This window comes from Amblyomma americanum, chromosome 8, assembly GCF_052857255.1.
Source record: "Amblyomma americanum isolate KBUSLIRL-KWMA chromosome 8, ASM5285725v1, whole genome shotgun sequence".
Lineage (NCBI taxonomy): Eukaryota > Metazoa > Arthropoda > Arachnida > Ixodida > Ixodidae > Amblyomma > Amblyomma americanum.
In genome coordinates, this window is record NC_135504.1 from 18,515,262 (window position 1) to 18,540,450 (window position 25,189).

The window sequence follows — 25,189 nt, forward strand, 5'->3', positions numbered from 1 at the left end:
TCATCATCTCGTGTGTTATGCCATTGGCGCCTACAACAAACAGTCGGGAGCAGGCGACCGTGCTTCGACGAAGCGAGCGATCAGCATCGGTGAGTGCCATGCTCGCAGTTCGCGCGTTCAGTATTTGTCGCCGCCCAGTGGGCACTGAAACTCCCTTGAACGTCACACGGATGTCCTAAACGTCGACATGACGTCCGAGGCAGTTTCAGTGCCCATTGCGCGGTTGCCTGTAGGGCAAACGTGGCATGGCGTTGCGTGATGGAAAAACGAAATCAAAATGTGTTGAAACTCGAGATCGGGGAAAGCGATCGAATATCTATGTTTTCGAGGAGCGCAGTTACTCAGGAACGCTTTCGCTGCCTGCATTGGCCATGGCGAATGTGACAGTTTAGACTGCAGAGCTTTCGGCAGAATACCCAGTTCGCAAACTGATCATTTGGGAGACAACCGCGAGATACGTGACCGAAATGAATCCACGTCTGATCACTGCAATGTCTGGCGGGCAGTGAGGTCATCAGTGACGTCACCAGAGAGGAGAAATCCCACTGGCTGGAAAACTTGACGCCACAAGACCGGTTGTCTACTGGCTGGAGGGCCCATCCATAAGGCCTACTTTATATTGTTTTACAATGCCCCTTATTTAAGTTTTTTTTATTACGTTTTGCTGCTCGGTTTCAAAGATACACGGTGTCCGTGATGACAGCTTGATGCAAGTTCTGTTCACAAAAATCCCAAAGCAATCCAGATGAAGCTACCATTCAGTTTCCGCTCCCACCATGTTTCCTGCAACGACTCGCCGTACACGAGTCCACATATCTAAACACGTAATTCGGTGGCGTATACGAATCCTGCATTCGATTCCACATTTGAGTGCCACCTATGCGCCGACCGAGCGGCACAGTTCGTCGATCACGTAGCGTATTTTGATAATGGCCGCTTCGACGTCGTCAGCGTTCACGTCATTGTGGAGCACTGCGCGGGCCTTGGACATGCTGATCGGAATCATCTTCACGGTGATGGCCTGCTGGAGGTCTTCGTATTCACGCTCGGTCACCTGGTGGATGAAAAGATTCAAGGTAGGGAATTGGGCTTGGAAAAAAATCTCTTTCATGACCAGGTCAGGCGACAAATTTCATTCATGAGTCAGGTTAAGATCGTAAGAGGTGGGTAGTGTGATGGCCAACACAAGCGGAGGAATAGGGGACAACGGGCGCATTATCATACGATGCTACATTTCAGTACCATGTTTTCCTTTTTTTTCTGGCACGAAGTGTATCAATGACCCTTCATTCCGATATGCTTTCAAGCGCTGTGTGCCCCTTAATGCGTGAACTATCTTCTATTTCTGCTCTCTCTTTACGGCACGGACAAGAAGTAGGCTGGGGAGACCCGATGACAGAGAGATTGGAATCGGGTACCGCGGGGGATAGTTTAGGGCCCGGTTTCTTGCGGAAAGTCTCCGGTGAAGAGGACGTACCAGCTACGTTAACTTTCCATATGAGGATGTCTCAAACATCAAGGTTCCCAGTCACCTGCAAGCTCTCGATGATGTCGCATCCAACAGTGCTGACGGCTATGCGTCAGCAGTGTGGCTCTGGTACAAGCTTTTAAATTCACGGCTCCACGGAATGCCTGTAACCATACCGTCTTTTTTTACTACCTTCATTCAAATTCAAAAAAGGCTACCCTGTAATTTGGTTCTCGTTAACGTCTACACAGGGAAGCTTAAACAACAGTGCGCCCACGCGACTTGCACGCTTCCAACGGGAGTTCTGCTAGCGCGTTTAAAGTAATCTAATTAAAGCACAGGTTAAAGGCAGTGAACGTAAGCAAGAAAACAAGGAAATGAATTCACGGTCGAGAACAACCTTGTTGAGGCGTTCGCAGAAAGTGAGCGGTGACAGCCGACTCGTGTCGCTGAAGTCGTAGACGGCCATGTTGGTTTGCACTGTGTCCAGGTCCATACTGATGTAGGGATTACCCTTCAGGCTGACGCCTGCGAGAAACGCATACGCATATTTGTAATGTTATCGATGTCCACAGTCTACGATATGGGCTAGCAAAGGCGACTTTTGAAAACGTGTGTACGAGAGGCAAAGCTGCGGCGTTCGCGATCAGGTAAAGTACGCATCGAGCACGAAAGTGTTCAAGGTGCTCGCGTATTTTAGCCTTTTTTTTCAGCGAATGTATCCCGCACCACAGATTCTTGCGAGGGCGAAGGGGTTCTTTTAACTTCACTTTATTTCAATGTGTCCATGCTCGATCTTTACGGTTTATGGGGGTTTAACGTCCCAAAGCGACTCAGGCTGAGGGACGCCGTAGTGAAAGGCTCCGGAAATTTCGACCACCTGGGCTTCCTTAACGCGCACTGATATCGCATAGTACACGGGCCTCTAGAATTTCACCTCCATCGAAATTCGACCGTTCGATCTTTAGGAAGAGATCTGCATCGACTGCTCATCCATCTCCTGCATCCCCATAGAGGTAGTTCATGCACCTTGCAACGATTTCCGTGCCCTCTGCCTTCCCCGAGTGGCATTTCATTACATTAACAGTAGGCAGTTTATTATACGTATTATGACACCATCCCCCTCCATTTGAACTATACCTACCCCTCTCTTTCCTCCCCTTCCCCCTTTTCCACCATGTGAAGAGGCCAGGTCACATCCCCAAGTGGTCGAAATTACTCCTGAGCCCTCCAAAACGACACCTCTTTCTATCATTCTTCTTTCACTCCCACCTTCCTCCCTTCCCTCACGGCGCAGTTGAAGTGTCCACCGAGAAGTGAGGAAATTACTGTGACATTTCGTTTTCTCAGAAACTAATTGTGTGGCAAGCGTTCACCTCACCTAGACGTGTAAATTGCTAAGCAGTCTTCCTGTAAAGATTTGTAAAGGTAATTAGGGAACCCGCGGCTAGAGGGAGCGTCAGCAAAGGGACATATGAAAACGTGAAGTGATTGGCAAGAAGACGGGAAAACGGACAGGCAAATCGGACATCAAGATGGACAGGCGGGCATACACAAAGACGGAGGAACATGCGGGCAGGTGGACAGATATAGGTAACACGCTACAGAGACACAGACCAGGCAAGTCCGCATACCCCTGGCCAGCCTCTGCGTGTTCTCGTGGTCCTCGTGGAGCCGGGGCACGATGGTCCGGAGGGAGACGAGGCCAGCTGCAGCAACGATCCCCGCCTGCCGCATGCCTCCGCCCAGACACTTGCGCACACGGGCCACCCTGCGTTAGGCGGTGATCGAACGTGTCACTATGACCATGCATTATCGATGGCACCGTTCCAGCCACCGCTGTGCTGAATTTCTGGACAAGTAGAGACTAATTGCGATTTGAAGCTTGCCGCTCTGGTTTCCACTGAAAAGTCCTGATAAAGTTTTTTTTTCTGATATGGCGGTCACCCACTATTTCATAAATGATGGTGTAAAACAGAGGAAGCGAGTGGTTAGACTACCTAATGTACAGTCTTTGTCAAAAATCTTAAGTATAAGAGAACCGTTCCTCAACTGCGCTCTAAACATAAAGGAGTAAAAAGGGAGTAAGCTGTCCTCTAGCGCACTCCCTTTTGTAAAAGGGAGTGTGCTATAGAGCACAGGTTACTCCCTTTTTAACTCTCACATAGGCATATTCGACTTTCAGCGCGTATGTATATTCTTGCAGCATCCGTGGAAGTCATAACTTTCGGAGGGGCGAAGACAAGAGTACCTCGCACCTTCAAGTGGTTTGGAACTCTTCGCTTTGTGGTAGAGTATCCGTCTCGAATTCGGGAAGTGCTGGGTTCGATCCCCAGTGCCGTCGCGTACCCGCCGGTTTTTTAATGGATACAAGGTTGTTCCCGGCTTTCCTGGGTTGAAATGTTCGGGAACAGGGTCTTTAACCAGAAATGTCCTCGAGCACGGCTTTTAATGAAGCCCCTTGGCCTCTTAGCTTGACAACGGGCATGATTCCTTCCACTGGTAAACACCGCCTTCGATATACTGCTGGCAGCGTGTTTGACGAACCGTAATACGGTGCATTGCACCCATATTTATTCGCAAGTCTCAGAAAAGCCCTGAAAGACGAAGCACGGCTTACTTATAGATGAAGTCCTTTGGTCCGGCCACCAGGGATCCGATGGGGCAGGCAAGGCCCTGCAGAGAGCAAAGTGAGGTTTCGCTGTTACAGTGTTCTTCACATGGACTCAAGTTCAGGCGCAAGTTATCAGGAGGAAGGACGGTGCGCGGTACCTTTGAAATGCACATCTGGACGGTGTCACATCCCCTGAGGATGTCCTTTACTGGAAGACCCAAGTAGGTGGCCGCGTTCATGATCCTCGCTCCGTCCATGTGTAAAGGGATCTTGTTGGCCTTCGCAAACTGCGTAACCTGAAAGACATACGGTTGATGGCTTGGTCAATGCAGCTGGCCTGCTCAATCTCGACAGAGAGAGAGGGGGAGGGGTACGTGAATTTACTGCATATAAACAGCTCTTGTAACTAAGTTCACGGAAGGAGGATACCTCGAGACTAAAGATACCTGAAGAGCTATACAGGTTGTACTGGAGTGTTTCTTAACGCAGTAGTGTTAAAGGACCTGTACGGCGGGAAACCTGGTGTCGCTGTCGTTGTAAATGAACAATCCTGATTGGTCGACAGGGTAGTGACGTAGAAACGCAGTTTCGCTGAACAGAAAGAAGGTGGCCTAGCGGAATCGAACGAGCCACCTCCGAGTAGCCTGGCGATAGCGCCGGGGTCGCTGTCTTCGGACGACTGGGAAACGTTCGTCAAGTGGGACAAATGAAGGTCTTGTGCGAGCACCCAATTAATAAACCAGTATGTGATAGCAACAAGCGGAAGGGAGCGCCAGAGGACCCCCAAGCGGCCGTATAGGGGCCCTATAACGCTATCGCGCCACATTCTTAAGGTGAACTTAAGTGAATCCCAAGTTTATATTCGTGCAATGCGAACCACGGAGGTTGATTGAATGTTTTAGATCGTTACTGTTCGGTACCCAATCCCACCACCGCTGCCTTCTGCGCTTTTGGCGGTTGAGACTATTGCCCAGGTATGACATAACTGATCCGCAACACTCTAGCTTACTGAGGCGTCCTAGCCGGGTATGCAACTCAAGAACGATGCGGCAAACGCCCCTCGTAGCATGCCCTCCAGCCAACGTCGTCGATCGATTGCCATGACGTCGAGTTTAATCACCTCGCATCTGCTGTCTTGAGATCGCAGGGGGCTGGCAGGTGCCAGGGAGTTAACCACAAATTAAACGGAGTATCCGCGACCTCGTGACAATCGGTAGACGCCACTGGCTAGAGAGCATCACTTGAGGTGCGTTTGCAGCTTTGTTTTTGAGTTGTCTCTCAATCATGTAATAGGGCAACCGGAAACAATGTGTCGACACCATTGGCTGGAGGGCCTCACTTGAGGTGCGTTCTGCCGCATTGTTCTTGATTTTGTCTTTCGCCCCTGTAAGGGGGTAACCGCGGACAGTAAGTAGTTGCGCTCGCAAACATGCAGCGCTGCCAGTCTGCCCACCAAGAACACATAATCATTCCTGAAAAACCACGTCGACGTTAGCGAACGATACTCCGAGCAGCAGGTCTGAAGGATAAGCGTCTTTAGCTTTTGAGGCGGGTGAGTTGCAGCATATAGGCGACGCAAAAAAGGACGCTCGTATTGGGCTCACTATAAGGCCGTCACGAAGATTCTGCCTTATTGATGGCGACTGGCATCACATAATTGCTGCACCTCTTCCATGTAGTCCATGGGCAGCACGGTACCCCCGCACACGTTGTGCGTGTTCTCCAGGCAGAGCAGTGAAGTCCTGGGGCAGTGGAAGTCCGTGTGCCTGACGCGGAACTCCAGGTCCTTCACCAGCAGGCGACCGTCCTTCTGGGTGGGTACAGCCCAGCTCTGCACGGACGCCACCTGTGGAGAGAAAGAGGAACCCTGTCCGCTAAAACGACTCAGAGTCAGAGCTGAAGCGACGACTTGCACGCTGCGACTTGGCGCCATGGAAGTACAGTATATGGCAAAATCCGCTCCAGCGGTTACGCGCGGTTTTAAAATGCATTGGAAATTGGTGGGCTTCGGCTGACTGAAGCCCCCGAGTGCCGACGCGTAGCGTTCGCTGTGGACGGCTAAAGTCGAATACAACTTAAGAACGCATTGGACTTTCCCCGCCAAAGGACCACCATCCAACGAATGGCGTCGGCCGATTTTCATGACCCTACTAATGTGACAAAGCAGGGAGTGGTAGATGAAAGGGGATAATCCCCTCTCTCTGTGGTCGGGGATAGACCCCTCTCTCCATTGTGGCGCCGCTCCCAGCATTGCCACGCTAGCAGGGTTATGAGGATCGGCCGACGCCATGTGCTGGAAAGGGGTCCTTTGAAGGAAAAAAGCCGCTGCGTTCTTGAGTTGTATCCGACTATAGTCATGCCTACTATATACTATCTCTTCCTTTTTTTCTCATTCCAGTTCCTTTCTACGAGCCCTTAATAATAATAATTGGTTTTTGGGGAAAGGAAATGGCGCAGTATCTGTCTCATATATCGTTGGACACCTGAACCGCGCTGTAAGGGAAGGGATAAAGGAGGGAGTCAAAGAAGTTTTCAATTCTAAACCTATTCGGTACTAAGCAGCTTTTTCGCGTTGTACGACTGAACATTTCCTACTTGTCGATACATCATTCGTGCAGGTTGAGAGCCCACTTCTGTGACTGTGATCTGAAGATCCATACAAGAACTCGCCAACACTAGAATGCACCCAAAACGAAGAGCTCCAGTCTGAAAAGACTATATTGGGACCGTGTTTTCTAACGACCCATTCCATTTTCTTAGTCATCTACCCGTGACGTCAGCCGTGACGAAAGCAGGTGGGGCACAAACGGCCAATCACATGCACGGTCTGTCTGGCCGCGGCGCAACCACTGGCCACTCACCGGTCACCGCATCCAGTCCAGCCGAGCCACATGTATTTATGACATGGACGCGAAACGCGTTTATGCAAGTCGGTAGCAAACATGGTTGTGTTGTTGCCGCGACCAGCGTGACGTAAGCTCCTACAGCCTACGTCACTGGGAGCTGCCACAAATGGCAAATGGCCAAATTAATGAAAAATATGAAAAGAATCGCTAGAAAATACGGCCCCTGGACACCTCCCTGGTACCCGCCACGGTGGCTCAGCGGTTAAGGCGCTCGTCTAATGAACCGGAATACCCAAGTTCGAACCCGACCGCGGCGACCGGGGCGGCCGCATTTCGATGGAGGTGAAACGTAAAAGAAAGGCGCCCGTGTGCTGTGCGATGTCAGTGTACGTGAGAGATCCCCAAGTGATCGAAATTATTCCGGAGCCCTCCACTATGGCACCTCTTCCTTTCTTCTTTCACTCCCTCCTTTATCCCTTCCCTTACGGCTCGGTTCAGGTATCCAAAGATATATGTTAGACAGTTAATTACTGCGTCATTTCCTTTCCTCAAAACCAATTTTCAATTTTTTTTCGCCTCCTTTCACTACATTTAAACAAGTGGAGAACATAATCCGCCGCCCCTGACACCACTACCGTCGTTCTTCACCCCAGACCTTACATGCGTCGTAGCCAATAATGATAGCCGTGTTTTCGCACGCGCACACTGGTGTGCTTTACCTAGTAGCCGACTCGGCGGTTTCTGCGCATGCTCAATTATGTCGCGGTCTTCTCCTGCACGCAGTGCACCGCTTTGACTTGCTGTGCAACATGCTTACTGCGCTTAAATCTCGTGCTTACCTGTGCCACGCCTCCTTGCTCGTTGAGGAAGAGGTGCGATGCGTCGCCCACCAGAATCTCTTGTCCCCGCTGGTCGCAGTGGGCCATCACTGCGAACGCCGTACAAGCGGGTCTGAAACGTAGTACGTTCTGAACGGCTTCGCCATCCAAAAGACAGCGGTAGTTATGACAACTTTCAGCTAATGCGAAACTATAGTAAAGTGAGCAGAGAAGTGTGAGCACGCTATAAAAGTAGCTGTGGTTCACCTCAGCTGAGCCGGGATATACAGAGCGAAATATCTGTTAAGCATGGTTAGACACTATTTAGCTTTGGTTCGTCTTTATTTTTCAAGACTTCAGCGACAGCAAATGACGTCATGCATCACGTGCCGCAAATGTAAGAGCGACCGTCCAGAGCGGCGGACGTGACTGCCAGGCGCAAGAGCGAATCACGTGAACACATCACACGCCACAACTGGCGAGGAGGAGCGGCCGAGCAGCAGCCAGCACAGCTACGATGAAGAACCTGCAGGCGCAAATTTGCACATGGGGCGCACCTCTCGTTAGAGGTCAAATCTAAGAGCCAGATGACCTTCAGGCTCAGCATGGGAGGCGTAGAGCTTTTTCTCTCTAATAACAAAAGACTAAGAAACTTCGATTGCACTGGCTTTAGCCGACGTAGCTACCCCCTGTTACACTCTGTTCAGCAACACGGCTTCGCAACCAGTGCTGCAGTCTTCGCTTCATAGTCTCCATTGTGCTCCAAGGCGAATGCTGAGCCTCCCCGCGGTTACTCCGCTGAAGCCTGCAGCGCCACCTCGAGCTAACCGCAGTCAGCGCTGAGCATGGCATCAATGGTTCTTTCTCAGTCCACGGCACTTCGTGTTCGTGATGCGAGAGGTGTCGTGGGGCATTATCAAGAGGGGCATATATGTATAGGCACATTCCAGCACGACCTGGCGCATTGGACCACTCCTCGGGTGTGCGACAGCGGTGGCAAAACGGGTCGAGGCCGGTGGCGTATATGGCACGCGTGTTCGTAGCACCCCACTGCTGACATTTTATGACATGGGAGTTGTCGTGTATCACACCCCTCTTCATAGAAGTCTTGTGGGCACAGTACAAATTGCGGTGGCCGGCGCTTCTCTCTGAAGAACCCCTACCACATCCTTCACTTGGTCTTTTCGTCGCCATGAAGTCAGGCTGAGGTGCTGCTGTGAGGCGGACAGCCTCCACACCATGGAGATTGGTTAGCGAGCCGCTCGCGTATACACGCCATCCATTTGGTGTTGAAGCACTGGTATGCACGTATTCTTTTTATCTTTGTCGCCAGTCGACCCGCCGTCATGTTCCTTCTTCCTCATGCCTACCCGCATGACAGGAGAGTCCATGCTAAGCAGTCTACCCTAGACCGACCTTCTAGCCGGCCTTTTCGTCCCACCGTGATTGTCTCGTAGTGTCACCGTTGTAGCGCCCCAACTGAAGTGGAAAGAGTCATCGTTTATACCTTTCCTCCCACAAATCATTTCTATATCTCTCCCTACAACCACAATAAATTTTTTCTGCGTCTAGGTAGTCACGACATATCCCTTTAACACACCAATTTTTGTTTCCATGGAAATTAAATATTTTGCCAAATGAATAGTATAATCAGGCCTTAAGAAGGACAGTTTCGTAGGTTTTCAGCGCAAAATACTAGTGGTGAATTCATTGAAGGGATGTGCAAAATTTCGCATACAAAGTGTCATTATTGATGAAAATGGCAACATCGAAATGTCGCGACCTATCAAGAAAACAACCGGAAGATCGTGGAAATTATTTCTGTTTCGAAGGTGGACGTTACACTTGAAATTGCGAACAAAAAATGATGTTACTACCGGTGGAAAAATATGTCTGCACAAATATAGCGGACGACGTGCTACCCCGCTCAATGTTTCCGAAATATTCTTTACTGCGTTCGCTATATGGCATAAAAAAAACAATTCATCTGCGAGATGAAGGATGCGAAATTCACCTGAAAAAAAAAATAAATCACTACTAGGTGGAGCCCACTCAGAAAAAAAAAGGCTGCGAGTCTATTTCGCACACAATTTTGCACTTAGCGTATCAAAGGGATATCAGATCCACGCACTCTCATCAGTGGTCGGCTTTCTAAACTACTGCGGGGTGGATGATTCATTCTGTCATAAAACAAAGCCTACATCCGTTTTGCACAGCAAAACCAAATGCGGCAATATTTCACCGCACCAATGAATGACCTGCTGGCGAAGCCTACGTCTAATACAAGAAGCACCGGGTGCATCCAGATCATCGGTGCAATCATTCCCGCAGACAGACGCTCCGCTATCTCAGGCGCATCACAGATTGCGCAAGCTGAACAAGCAATTGTAGAAACCCGCACGTGAGGTCCTCGTTTGTTCGGAAGGCGCCTATCTCCCCTGCTCGAGAGCAGAACCGCGCAAGATGTGACGAACCGGCAGTTAATGAGCAAACACGTGCGCGAGGACCCGCGGTTATCGGCGAAAAGAATTCCAGCAGCGTGCGTTCGAGGCCTAGCGAGAGTTCGACCTCGGCGCCTTTAAGCCGAAGCAGAACAAAGGCAGCGCGCGATACGTTTATTGCTGTACCAAGAGAAGAGATTTTAGACCGGATAAGATAAGCGCTCGAGGGGTCCCAGTTGTTCGCGTGCGCGTTTGTACACTGTGGGATATCCACTTATTACGCGAAAGCGTAAAGGCCCCCTGTGGCAGAAAAGCCGCTGTCGGCGTTCCCGTCGGCGTGACCGAAAAGTTAGGACATAGCCTCCGAGATCACCCGAACACGCTCGTTTCAAAAACGAGCGTGCGGATGATCTTGGAGGCCATGGTTAGGAGTAATCGATTACAATAAGTTCCCACAGATGGCGCCAGCCACACCAACGGCGTAGTGTTCCTGTACTGAGCATTTACAGGAACACTACAACGGCGCATCGGAAACCCCTGACCCTCGGGCCCTCGAGTCAGACACGCTATTGCTATATGTCACGCAGACACATTCGTACGGCTTTGTTAAACCCGGGATTTGTATGTATGTCGTGTAATCTTGCACATAATGATTGTGATTGTAAAAGAAGGAACCGTATAGGGAACCTGCGCTGCCAAGGGGGCACTGCGATTGTTCCATTCGGTGACTCAAAACTGCTTTTGTCAGCCGCTTGGGCCGCTGAAAACGCGAGAACACATTCTGCGCGATTAGATACCCGCGTTTGGCTGACAGCATTCATTGCCTAGCTTCTCTCGGCGTAGCCCAGATAGCTGACGCACGGCACGTGCGCCTTCGACAGAGCGCGGAGGCTCATGCCAATAAGCGCCTGAAGGTGGCGCGGAAAAGTATTAATAGTACTACCCAAAACTGCTTGCTCTTCTCGCTAGGCAGTGTGTTATGGCGCTGCAATCGGCACCGCAAACTTCAGCGCAAGTTCCCCATACGTGTCTGCGTGGACAAGAGGAACCGCTATCGCGTCGCATTCTTAAAGGCGGAGCGTAAGTGTCCCCCAGTGTTTCCCAAAAGGTTCTGAAGCACGTCAAAACGCTCTGTTTTTTTCCCATTCCTTTTACGCTGCAATCTCTTTCTCTTAAAGGGCACTGTTTGCATTCCATTGATGTGTTCTGGTAGGGATTCATAGCCTCCAGCTTGTCCATTTTCCTTTTCTTTCTCGGTGTCCCTGCGAGTTTCCTTTTTAACACAGCACGACAAAGACGCAGGAGCGACACACACACACGTGTGCACACACACACGTGCAGACGCACGCGCACGCACTAACGTGACTCATCACTCGACTTCCATGTCAAGGATCGTAAACCAATTTCTTTTCTCATAAATCGGTCAATTAGGGAGTCACTCTAGCTTGTGCAGCGCATGGCTCGCCTACCATGAACAGTACACTGTTGACAGTCGTGCAGTTTGAGGGATAAAAATGTGGAGTATGAATGAATGAATGAATTGGTTTATGGTGTTTAGCATCCCAAAGCGACTCTGGTTACGAGGGATGCCGTACTGAAGGCCTGCGGATAATTTCGACCACTTCGGGGTTCTTCAACGTGCACTGACGTCGCACAATACATGCAGGCTTTTAGCATTTTACCTTCATCGAGTGAATGAATGAATGAATGAATGAATGAATGAATGAATGAATGAAGATCAGATGCTCACCTGCGGCCAGGTTCCCCATGGTCCCCGTGGGCATGTACAGAGCGGCCTCCTTACCCAGAAGCTCGGCCACCACGCGCTCCAGCTCTGCAAAGCACAAGCCGTTGAGCCCATCAGCGCAGCGCTGACACGAACGTGCACTTGCTGTACTTGCACGTGTTGTAAACGTGCGGGTATATTAGCACCTCTCGACCAAACGTTTAGACTCTGTTCAATGCTCACATTCAACATTCCGGCTTCAAAAAGGCACGCTTAAAGTGAGATGAAAAACAACATTACGGCGATCATTATCGATCGCTGTTCGAGTGTTACTGTCTTCATAGCGCGGTGCCCAGAGTACCAGTTCCGCAGCAACTTGTAATTACACTGAAGAGACAACACTCGAACACGCACGCATCGACCAATTACCTGGTAACTTAGGACAGATTTTTTTTCCTTTCTTAGCTTTTACTTAATAATCTTATCTCGTGTTTTCTCCCTGCTTACCGTTGACGGTGGGGTCCTCCTTGAACACGTCATCCCCCACTTCGGCGTCCCGCATGGCCTGACGCATCTCGAGTGTCGGCTTGGTCAGCGTGTCCGACCGCAGGTCCACCACGCGAGGGTTGTCCATGGCTGCCGTGTCTGCAACGATGCCGCCTAAATTACTCAGTCACTAGGGTACTTGACAATCTTCCTTCATTCTGCGTGCGTTTACATTAAGTGCATTTATATTAAGGTGCGTTTAGATTAAGTACATAGCCTTCTTTTCCTGAAAGTAGTGAAGTACGGAAATTGTTCAAGAAAAAAAAGGGGAAAGAAACAGGCCGACCCCTGAAATAAAAACTGGTAATGGCGCAAGAAACGGAGACACAAAAGGCACACAAAAGACAGGACTGACGCCATCCTGTCCTGGCGTCAGTCCTGTCTTTTGTGTGCCTTTTGTGTCTCCGTTTCTTGCGCAATTACCAGTTTTTCTTTCAACATGAACCAACTCGCCCAATCTAGAGTTTTACCTGAAATAAAAATCGTCCACGGTGTGTCTAGAGTAGATGGTTAAACGCTGATTAATTCTCTCCTCCCTCGTCCTCCTCACCCCAGCTCGTGCCTCGCTCTCACCTCCTACTTGCCATTAAATTACGGCACGGAGAAAGTACGAAAACAAAAGAGAGTGCAAAGCACAGATAGTAAATAGTTTGTGTATATTACTTCTCCCCCTATCCTCTCTTCCTGTCCCCTCACCTCTTTCATTTCATTTCTCCATTCTGCCTGCTATCCTTCATTTCCGCTGCCCCAGCTCAGGAGGTGCTTCAGTATCGATGGCAGATGCCGGGGCTAACAAATCTTTTCCTTCCTTTTTACTATTATTTTAATAAAAAAAGCCTCTACCACCACCAAGCACAGATAGCAATGGACCCACCTCTTACGAACAACCGACTGCTACATGGTCGAAACGATAGCATATGAACCGATACGCCGGACGCAAACAATGAATTAGGTAAAAGTAACAGCAAGAACTCTCGCCGATATGGCACTTCAAAAGACAACGACGGTTCAAACTGAAACTACATATTGCTATCTACGCGATGTCACTTTTAGACAAACAAGTCGCTTTCAACGACACCACAGATGCGCCGATAAAATGTTCCTCCGCTGATTTCATTTCTTCTGTCCTGAGAAAACTAATATATATATATATATATATATATATATATATATATATATATATATATATATATATATATATATATATATATATATATATATATATATTGCCAGCCTTACTGGAAGACGATTGGTTAGTTGTTTGTAAGTACCGTAGCCACTTTTACCTTGCTCTGCACGCTTTTTTCCCTCCCAATAAGCTAGTCAGGATCGTGTTTGTTTCTTCAAATGCATTAGTGCCAACTTTCGTTTCAGGCTCTGAATCCCTTGTACGCGTCAGGTGCCATTTACGAATAAGAGTCCCTATTAGGACACACAAATACAGGGTATGTTAGTTCACTCACGACTCATTTAGAATCAAATGTGCATTGTTATGCATATTTCTAAATATTCACAACCTTGTTAACTATACCACATTGCAGTCTTAGGTGAAAAATCTGTTAATATTTTTAAGAAACATATACCTGAACAACACATTCTCCTGGTTAGATAATCCAAGTTGAAAAGTGCTGCTCTAGCTGGAGTCGTTACAACATTAATAAAAACCTGCACTAAATAAAGTTAAAAACCCTGCTGTGTCACCTTCCCCCACGATAAGAGGAACGAAGCTGACTGAAAACAGTTCTCTCTTCTCACATCGTCACGTAAATATAACGCCACACCTAATCTTGTCGACATATAGCAGCAGGTTTCCAGTACACAACTGTTTTAAACGACCGCAAGCCATCATAAGTTAAAGCTTTATATTTATAAAGTGTGCTATTTTTGGGACAGGAATAGACATGGTGAAAAAAAATTCGCATTCAACAAGAAACGACACACCGAAGGTTTTCGCTTTCGCTACGTAATTATGTATAACCAAATAGGAGCTCCCTCAAAAGCATTACTGACGCATCTTTCAACTCAAGCATGGCTAATTTCGAACTTATCGCGTTTCACGATCCCTTGATTTCCTTCACAGTATTGCGGAACACAAAGCGCTTCCTGGAAGCAACGACGCTCAAACTTACTTTGTGTTTGCTGTGACAGTGTATACGCTGCTCTCCGCTTCCGACCGACAACTCAGGGGTGCTGCTACCGGCCCTGAACCGAGCCCGGCCGTTACGGCGCTTCACGAGCAACGGCAACTCGCTACGCCCCTCACAGCGGGACAGACTGCGTCGAGCCCGATAAAAGAGACAACGGAGCCCGCTTCATTGCTGTGGTGTCCGTTGTCTCAACGCTCGCTGTCTGCGAAGGGTATACGTATGAGATTGCGTGGTTTGCAGCCCGCGGCAGAGATAAACAAAAAAAAAAACGGAAGAGCAGGGAAGCGAGCTCCTCGTCGCCACTCGCTGGCACTCCGGCTAGCTTTTGGTTTCAGTAGTGCAAACTTCCTTCTCGGAATTCTTTTTAGCGCAAAGAAAGACGACGCAAGGAACGAGGAAGACAGGAAAGGGCAAAACAGTTGCTACGTGCAACTGTGGCAACCAGGCAAAACGCTTGATGATGATGATGATGTCGTCAGGCTTAATGGCACATACCCACGGGCAAAACAGTTGCAACTGGCGCCCTGCACTGCCTTCCTCGCCCTTTCGTGCTTTGCGTCGCCTTTGTGCGCGCTAAAAAAGAACTCTTAGCATGGACCAACCCGCCGCGGTGGCTCAGTGGTTCGGGCGCTCGGCTAGTGATCCGGAGTTCCCGGGTTCGAACCCGACCGCGGCGGCTGCGTTTTTATGGAGGCGAAGCGCTAAGGCCCCCGTGTGCTGTGCGATGTCAGTGCACGTTAAAGATCCACAGGTGGTCGAAATTATTCCGGAGCCCTCCACTACGGCACCCCTTTCTTCCTTTCTTCTTTCACTCTTACTTGAACGATTATTAACTGGACGCCCCACTCCAGTTGTAACCAACACAGTGCTGTGCGCGTGTGTGATTTAATTCCTCTAAAATGAACTAATCACGCGCACAACCTGGACAAATTTATTATTGTGTAAATAGTTTGTACATATTACTACTCCCCCTATCCTCTCTTCCTGTCCCTTCACCTCTTTCATTTCATTTCTCCATTCTGCCTGCTGTCCTTTATTTCCGCTGCCCCAGCTCAGGTGCTTCAGTATCGATGGCAGATGCCGGGTCTAGCAAAAATCTTTTCCTTCCTTTTTACTATTATTTTTAATAAAACCACTACCACCACCATCTTTCACTCCCACCTTTATCCCTTACCTTACGGCGCGGTTCAGGTGTCCAACTATATATGAGACAGATACTGCGTCATTTCCTTTCCCCAAAAACCAATTATTATTATTATTATATTATGGACCAACTAAAGCCCCGCAACGAATATTACTCAAACCACCTTCTTTTGCAAGTGTGAAGGCTTGAACCAAAGTTGATGACCGAAGGTCAACGAATGGAAACCCCAAAAATGAGGCAAGGACGAAATAATGAAGTCGCACGAAACCATAATAGTTTCTCAGTATTACGTAGAGGGAAAACTGGCACCACCGTCTATGCGAGTTTCTTCATCTTCTTGTGGAATGCCGAGAAGACAAAGTTTCTTATTTGGCTCGGCTAGTGTTGGCTCTAAAACGGATTCTGCCTCTGAATAGGCAGCTGCGTCGCGATGCTCTCCTCAGCACGCGGATGGATTTATTTTAATGGGGCGCTTTTTACTTGAATAAACTGAGCACAAGTGGTGTTAGGCTGACATGGAAATAACTTTCACGGCATTTCTTCTAGGTTTGCCTCGAGAATAGCCGTATTGTTGCGGCTGTATCCGCATTTTAAGCCCAACAATAGCCAAGTCAAATCTGAAACTTCGTCTTCCCGGCATTCCTGCGCCTGTTCATGGTGGCTGATGTGCAGCGCCATCTGCTTTCCCCGTAGTTATATTGAGAAACTACATCGCATAAGACAGCGCTGTTATTACGTGCCTTCCTTCATCTGACCTTGTCTTTTTCCAGCCGCTTTTATGTTTGATTTTTTAAAGCCATTTTTATTGCCCCGGTGCACGATGGATTTTTTTAGCTGCAGAAGAACTTGCATTGGGGCTAGTTGGTTTTTAGCTCTATGCCTAATTGCTTGTTACTTGTAGCAATGCGCACCTCTTATCTCCGTAGTTTTTACTTTCAACTTTCTCATTAAGCCCTGTTTTCGGGTAACTCCGTAGAGGATCGTTTCCCAGTTTTCTTATCTGTCAAGCTACTTTTCTCGACCAGCATTGGGTGCGCTTAAAGTCGGTGGTGGGGGGGGGGGGGAGGATCTCAGACCCCCCACCAGTATTGATAATGGATCTGAGACTCCCTGAACTAGAATGCAGGGGCTGCATGAATCCGAAGCAGGTAATCATTTTTCCACCAACGTCGACAGTTACTAGCGCCTTAGCACGGCGCCGAACGGAGAGATCGACAAGTATCACCATCATCAGCCTGACTACGCCCACTGCAGGGCAAAGACCTCTCCAATATGTCTCTCCAATCAACCCTGTCCTTTGCCAGCTGCGCCCACCCTATGCCTGCAAACTTCTTAATCTCATCCGTCCACCTAACCTTCTGCCGCCCCTTGCTACGCTTGCCTTCTCTTGGAATCCACTCCGTTACCCTCAAGGACCAGCGGTTATCTTGCCTTCGCACAAGAATTATCGCTTGCGCACAAAGCGCGACAAGTGACCAATCACTCCCACTCACACACAACGTTCGGGCTGATGTTTACTGCGCACACGCAAACTCCCGTCCATTCCGCTGGTTCGCGCCACGTTATAAGGCGCTGATTGAGCGAATTGTCGACGCTCGCGCGGTATTATTAAATAATTTGGAGGCTGTATACTTGGCGCCTGTGAAGCAGACCAACCTTGCTTTCCTTGTAATACATCTGTTAACTTTCGTTTCCTTCACCTCCGGAACAATTTTATTGTTATGTTTCCCCCCTTCGCTGACGTTTCCCTTAAAGTGCAATTAAAACTCGCGCTTTTCGTACCAAGTTTAATTAAAGCGCATGTTTTTTGCAACAATTTTAGATACATTTATTTAGTTACCTTTACAAATTGCCCAGCCCGTCGAGACCGTTCAGAAGCATCCCTTTGTCATCGATGTCAAGAGTACTGTAAAATAGTGCTTGCGGAAATAATACTACGTGCGTCAGAAGTGCCGACGCTTCTTTTCGCTATGCGCTGTTTTACGTCAGATACCGTCTGTGTCATAAATTGAACAAAAATTACATGTAGAAATTATTTCTCCCCTTTGCATAAAATGATGAGTAGAGCAAGCTGCCTGGCGCTTTCGCTAGATATACCTCTTTATTTCCAGCCGCCGCAGTGGCACAGTGGTTATGGCGCTCGACTGCTGACCCGAAAGACGCGGGTTCGAACCCGGCCGCGGCGGTCGAATTTGGAGGGAGGCGAACTTCTAGAGGACCGTGTACTGTGCGATGTCAGTGCACGTTAAAGAATTAATAATAATAATAATTGGTTTTGGGGGAAAGGAAATGAGGCACTAACTGTCTAACATATATCGTTGGACACCTGAACCGCGCCGTAAGGGAAGGGATAAGGGAGGGAGTGAAAGAAGAAAGGAAGAAAGAGGTGCCGTAGTGGAGGGCTCCGGAATAATTTCGACCACTTGGGGATCTTTAACGTGCACTGACATCGCACTGCACACGGGCGCCTTAGCGTTTTTCCTCCATAAAAACGCAGCCGCCGCGGTCGGGTTCGAACCCGGGAACTCCGGATCAGTAGTCGAGCGCCCTAACCACTGAGCCACCGCAGCGGGTAAATGTTGTCTCCTTCTTATTGGTTTTTTGGGGGGGGAAAGGAAATGGCGCAGTATATGTCTCATATATCGTTGGACACCTGAACCGCGCCGTAAGGGAAGGGATAAAGGAGGGAGTGAAAGAAGAAAGGAAGAAGAGGTGCCGTAGTGGAGGCCTCCGGAATAATTTCGACCACCTGGGGATCTTTAACGTGCACTGACATCGCACAGCACACGGGCGCCTTAGCGTTTTTCCTCCATAAAGACGCAGCCGCCGCGGTCGGGTTCGAACCCGGGAACTCCGGATCAGTAGTCGAGCGCCCTAACCACTGAGCCACCGCGGCGGGTACGTTAAAGAACCAGGTGGTCGAAATTTCCGGAGCCCTTCGCTACGGGGTCCCTCATAGCCTGAGTCGCTTTGGGACGTTAAACTTCGACAAACCTAAACGTTCCTCTTCCACTCCTTCCTTCCTTGGTGTCGACCCGTATAAGCAATGCCCCTGCGATGTCGAAATGCGCTTCGGTCTGTCGATCGCCGTTCTAATCTACACCCTCGCGGATAATGTGCGGCGTCTGAACTAAGTGACAGGTCAGCACAATGTTGCTAACAGCGCGTCAACAGCGTTCGCATTTCCACATCAGCTTTGCTGAACGACGATAGTGCGCCACTTGGAGCAGCATACGCGCGACATGTGCGCATTCCAGCATAACATGCGCACTTCCAGGAATTGAACGCTCGCTCGAATTGTCTTCATCGATCATCGTGCTCTGTATACCAGTACAACCCCACTCTTCTGCCGTGCACAATTTAAAGTGCGCGGAACATGAAAAACCAAGTCAATGTGTGAGTACCGCGGAGTAAAAATATAAATTATCCAGAAACATTCCTCATGTCTCATCGACAATGAGGTGTACTTTCCCCAGCCTACTATTTGGGCAAAATACGATTGTATGCTCTCAACAGTCTTTTTTTTAGTTTTTAAACGGAGCAGAGACTTCAAATTGAGAAATTTTTTGAAGTTTCAGCACATTCTATAGTCGGATACAACTTACGTCTGCAGTGAAGCTCCGCCCACATTCAGGACCGGCGCACAGAATTCCTCCACGACAAAAATGTAGGCCGTTGTTAAAACTTCTCTTGTCACCTAAACAAGAAGCTAAACATGAGAAAAAAGTTATAAGCTCTAGAATTTTGATACCTGGCTTGTTTAATAAAGTAAAGTATTAAAAAGCTGATTTCGTTCACTTTTGTGACTGGCTAGCGGAGTAATACAGTACGCCGCGGACCATGGCCCAGTGTTAACTGCTGTTTTCTTTAAGTTGTATCCTACTATAGCCACAACAGGCAAACATCTTTACGCCTGCATTTGGCGCACGATATAGCCATATGCTCCTGAAATAATCCATTATGCTGAAATAAATTATCCCATGTTATTCTATTCGTGACGTGACCCCATTCGTGACATTCTCAGGCCGATCGGGTATTTTTATACCACACAGCGAATTCTATACGAGCGCACACTTCGGACCGCATCGGTGTGCCAGCGGTTTGGCATCCGAATCGCATTCGGGTGGTGCGGGGTTCGATCCCCAGTGCCGCCGGGCACTCACCGGTGATTTAATGGGTACGAGCTTTCCCCTGGCTTCGTGCTCGGTTTCTTTGGGGCGAAATTCTTGGGAAATAGGTCTTTGACCCCACCTTGAGTAAACGTAAACACCTAGTACCACTGCGCAATACGGCCGCAGAAGTCTTTGCGCCATACAACTTCATAATTATCATCACTACACTTCGGGCGGCAGTATTATTGTCGATTTATTGTAAAATGCAAAAAAGAAAGAAAACATTTTTTGCTGGCCGCTGCATCTGCCACTCTAGCTAGAAGCACCTGAGTGGCGGAAGCGGAAAGTGGCATTTAGCTGCTCATCATAAGGTCACGGATTCGATGTCGGACGCGACAGGGGCTTCGAAATGTAAACGTCTGTGTACAGGTAGCCAAAATTAACCCGGAGGGCACCGCTGTCCAGCCCCATAGCCCATGCGGTTGGTTTATAGGCATGCAAAAATCAATCAATCAATCAATCAATATCACTGATATTATCCATGTACAACGGCACGAACGATGGGATAAATGTAAATTCATATTGAAAAACAACGCGCAAAGAAGTGCGGGGACAGATAATAACATACGATCAATAAAAAGTTGTAGCATTTGTTCTCCAAGGCAAAATAGCGCAAAAATTGTAGGAGACACTTAAGGCGGAGCTTAAACACTTAAGGCGGAGCTTAAGCTCCGACTTAAGAGTACGACGTGGTATCGTCAATGGGTTGATGCCCATATATGCGGAATTGGTTCATTATCGACTTTACTTTCAGAGACCCCTGGGAGTCCTCATACCACTCCTGGCGCAATGGTAAAGCGGTTAGGCGATAAGCGCCACTGCCCTGCGATGGCAGGTGCTGCCACCGGTGGGGCTTAATTGTGTCATGCAGGTTGCCCTTCACTAACAACCTCTCGCGACCAGTCATAAATTGGCACCTGCCACGGTGGGCAGGTTGTGATGACGCCACTAGGTCACGTGACCAAGGTGGCCCATAAGGTTGCTTCTCTGGGGATTATTTTTCGATTTTTCGTTCAGAGCCAATGGCGCCGAGGACGACCTAAAATAATAATAATAAAAAGCGGGCTGTGCGGAGCTGAGTTGCTCAGCTTATAAATTTCCAGTGAGAACTGGTTCACTGCGCGCTGCGCTGGGGTAAGCGTACGTAAAAAAGATAGGCGATATTTTGCAACTACATTCCTTTCTTAATTCTTTTTCACAGCGCACAAGCTGACTTGTGCGTACCCGCAAGCGCACAAGTCAGCTCCAAGTCTCGTACAACGCTGTGAGTGAGAAAGACTAAGTCAATCGATACACGTCTCTCTCACTGTCGTTGATTTTCGCAGCGTCTAAAACAGCTGCAGGCTGAAGTCGTGCATCTCCTCAACGAAACGCACATATGTGTCGCAAGCACTAGAGGGTCGTTCACCTGGCGGCTGCAGGCGTCACAGGGTGAAGCGCACGATCTCGTTGACGGGTGCATTTGGCGAGAAGTGCAAACCATCGCCATGCCTTCAGGCAAAAAACGAATGAAAAAAAAATTGGTTGCTGGGGAGGAGGAGGAAGAACAGGAAGAAGTGAAGGGTAGTTGGGCGGGCTTATGGGTGGGGCTTATTCCAGGGCTCCACTGGCTTGAGCTGCCCTGCGGACCTGTTGTATGAGGGCCCGTTGGTCCTCCAGGTTATTACTGGTCAGCAGCGCCTCCCACCGCTCAAAAGACGTGTTTGCCGTCTGTAGAGTGTTTGGTTTGGCCCCACATCCCCACGAAATGTGGAAGAGTGTAGGGCGGGCCTGACACCAGGGACAGATGTCGGAGTATAATATTGGAAAGGAAATGGCGCAGTACGTCTCACGTCTCGGCGGACACCTGAACCGCGCCCATGGAAAATTGGTTTTGCGAAAAGGAAATGGCGCAGCAACTGTGTCAGATACCTCGGAAGAAGTGAAAGAAGAAAAAAGGGACTCAGAGAAGAAAGGAAGAAGAGGTGCCGTAGTGGAGGGCTCCGGAATAATTTCGACCTCCTGGGGATCTTTAACGTGCACTGACATCGCACAGCACACGGGCGCCTTTTGCGTTTCGCCTCCATCGAAACGCAGCCGCCGCAGAGCACACATTTCTCCAATGTTTCACAGGCAGTATTCACCTGACTTTGTAGCTCAGTTTGATGGCGGCGCCAGTAGGCTTCCCGCTCGTCAGCACGCAAGACAGGGTCAATTCTCTGCGGCGCCGACGACTCATGCTGCTGCGTGCGGCGGCAGTAGAGAGCTTCCGGATCCATTTACTCCTCTTATGACACCTTTAAAATCGACCACACGATGGCTCTGGGGTCGCCTGAACTCTGAGTCTCACTATCTCATTTCTCTATCGAAATTTAAAGACCCAATTTTTTTCGGCCCAGCGGAAAGCTTGCAGCCTAAAGTGCTGGATACCGCGACGGTTTTGTTGGAGAGAGAGAGAAAGAAAAACTTTATTTGGTCCATTAAGTGTTTAGCGTTCGGTCTTCGTCTGCATCGCTGCAGACTCTTGACCTTCAAAGCAGGGTTGGGCCCCTAGTCCAGGGCTCCACTGAGTCGCGTTGCTTCGCTTGCGTGCTGCACCATTGCCCTTTGGGCGGCGAGCTCGCAGCTGGTGAGCCGGCTCTCCCACTGCTCCGCACTCGGGGTTTTGTGTTGGTGGAACGTGTAGTTTCGCTTTCACTCCCAGGTTATATGGCAAAGCGTGGGGGTTGCCCCGGACCACGGGCATGTGTTCCTATACTTCCCGCGGTAAAAAGACGAGCTCAGTATCCTCTTTAGTGCACTTTTAATCCCTTAATTAACGGCTTCATACCCTTAAGGCGTAGTTGATTTCACCGATCTTTGTATACGGAGCCTGCTTGACCTTGAAAACCGAGCCTCGAACCGCAACCGCAGTGAAAACCGAAGTGATAGCGCACTTAATTCGCATTTGGACTAGTCGCGCGAAATCGCCCGCAATTTTTACACTTTAGCGTGCACAGTCCGCGGGCTATGTCCAGAAAACACGGTAATCCGAAGCCGTCCTCAGTACGGAGTCTCTCACTGCCCACGTGATGCTGCGGAGGGAATCAACAGATGATGCCCTCGCGCAATCACTGCTGCACTAACTCGGTCCGGTCAACAATGCTAACCAGTCAGCAGGTGTTGCCAAGAGCCGCATACAGTTGCCTGCAAAAGCTCACGAAACAAGAAAACCGCTAGAAAAATCTGAGTTTCTTTTGAGGCCTATGTACAGCCAGAAATATCGGTATTTTTTTTTAAACTATACTTCAAGGAAACTCGGCTATTTCTGACGGTTTCCGTATTTCCTGAGCTTTTAGGCATTCTGTAATGCAATCTACACCCTAAAGGGTATAATGCTAGCAATCTACACCCTAAAGGGTGTAATACTACCGTGCTACCCTTACAAGACACCCTGATTTTAGAGAAAAGTCTCGCCAACAAGCTAACTCCTCCTTCTGCACCCTGCTTGATTTTTTGGGGGCGTCATATGGGTGCAAATAGGCCCCTGTAAATGGCTGGGTGTAAGTGTGTTCCGGGTTTATTCTTCCACAGCTGCTGAGGAGGCAATAACACAAGGTGATGAACAAGTTCCCGGAATCTCGTGTTGTTTCTCCTGAAATTTCACGATATTGCATGATGCGAGTAAAAACGGCGTAAGAACAGCTCATCTACACGTCTGTCGTATTCTGGAATATTTTGTAGTCAACCATTATAGTTAAACTTTGTTTTAGAGCCTAAAAAAGAGGCAATTTTAGCCACAAGGTTGCTTTGAGTCTGCACCCATACGATCATAGATCAGCGAACTGAAAATTACCTTCTTTTTTCAGCGGCAAGGTCATTTGCAGTTTGCTGCGCTCTACGGACGTAGAGCAGCAAACTGAAAATTACCCTACCGTTAAAAATGCTATTTTTCGGGTTCCTTATCAAAATACTAACTTTCACAAATTTCCATTTGATTTATTATCATTCAGTAATGATATCATTGATTCATAACAAAAGAAAATTTGCTTATTCGCGGTAGCACGAGTTCGGCTCTCTCTTGCAGGGCGCCTAGATATGTTCCTTTCGCGTTTGGAAAACCTTGCAGGTCAGGGCGAATTTATGCTCCAAACTCTTGAATTTTTTTAACCCTTTTAAACAACGGCTGGCTTTGCTTTAGTAAATTTCTCGTTCTAGGGGGGGGGGGGGGGTGGCGGGGCGTTCAGAGAAACCGGCATGTACATCTGGTTGAAACAAATATATACCAATAAATTAGTGCTCAACACAGACACAGAACGTATTTTCAAACTGCTGCGTTTTACAACACGCACAAATTCGTTTCCCAGCGTACAGACACGCACCGAATAATCAAAGAGGCGGATCATCTAATTAAGATGACTTTTTAAAAATGTTTAATTAGGTGCTTTCTCAAGAAGACACATATAACATAGCGTTCGGCGCATGAAGGCGTCTATAAAACCAACAAAACGCACTGAGCACTTACCCTTTCGTTGGAAACACTGTTACCACTGATCATAGTCAACACGAAGAGGAAAACAGACTCTTTCGTAAAGAAACAAAGCAAAATAAAGGGACATGTGTGGCATTCTAAATACAGGTAAAGCCAATGCTCGCACTAGCAGCGAGGGGAAAAACCAAGCGACAACTCACTTTAAATTGCCGCTTGTGAGATATGTTTTAGGATGGCTGTGCTAGTACTTGAGGTTGGCGATATGTGCTCTACAACTCGTGCTTCGATGCCCGTGCAGGCCCGTTAAAAATAAGCCGACTACGCGAGAAGTGCATCCGTCTTCGGCACCGATTTGACGTCAGTCCGAATAAACAGCTGCGACTGGCGTTGCTGGCGCGCGCAGATAGTTCTTCGTTCCTTGGGCTGAATACGAGTGGTAGAGACTACAATCATCATTCAACGGAGACACAAGACGCGTTTCAGCTCCAAATGTCATCAGAATCACGCGCCGAAACACGTCGTCAGTGGTTCAGAGCATTCTATGCTCACAGAGATAAAACAACGAACCGTGGATTGATCGAATTCACCTTACCAGCTGCTGGGTTCCTTCCTAACGCAGCAGAGTGCAGCGTCCATGACAACCACCTAGCAACCACAGTGAGGAATTTTTTTTTTGCAGCAGTTTTTTTACTCTCTGCGCTAAAATAGAACCAACAAACAAGACGATTCAAACGCTACTATATACGAAACTCATGTTTTGGTTTCAGCCGTCGTTTTAAGAGTAAATTTACGCAAAATGTAGCGCCCTCTTCACACA

At 48.6% G+C, this 25,189-nt stretch overlaps 1 protein-coding gene across 4 annotated transcripts; it reads right to left on the reverse strand.

Annotated features, from left to right (window-relative positions):
- Nucleotides 1-634: 634 nt before the first annotated feature.
- On the reverse strand, nucleotides 635-24,987 carry LOC144101018 (uncharacterized). Of its 4 annotated transcripts, none has more exons than XM_077634003.1 (10): nucleotides 24,965-24,987; nucleotides 12,421-12,558; nucleotides 11,938-12,021; nucleotides 7,768-7,856; nucleotides 5,749-5,928; nucleotides 4,241-4,378; nucleotides 4,089-4,144; nucleotides 3,103-3,239; nucleotides 1,869-1,996; nucleotides 635-1,054 (listed from the first exon to the last, which is right to left on the reverse strand). In XM_077634003.1, the coding sequence occupies exons 2-10, from the start codon at nucleotides 12,545-12,547 to the stop codon at nucleotides 878-880; spliced, it is 1,116 nt and encodes a 371-aa protein (XP_077490129.1). In that variant the 5' UTR covers nucleotides 12,548-12,558; nucleotides 24,965-24,987; the 3' UTR covers nucleotides 635-877. The 4 variants fall into 4 exon arrangements, with proteins under 4 accessions (XP_077490129.1, XP_077490127.1, XP_077490128.1 ...); XM_077634001.1 differs by lacking the exon at nucleotides 24,965-24,987 and adding an exon at nucleotides 14,589-14,806; XM_077634002.1 differs by lacking the exon at nucleotides 24,965-24,987 and adding an exon at nucleotides 14,589-14,806 and having other exon boundaries at nucleotides 12,421-12,573.
- Between the last annotated feature and the right edge of the window lie 202 nt (nucleotides 24,988-25,189).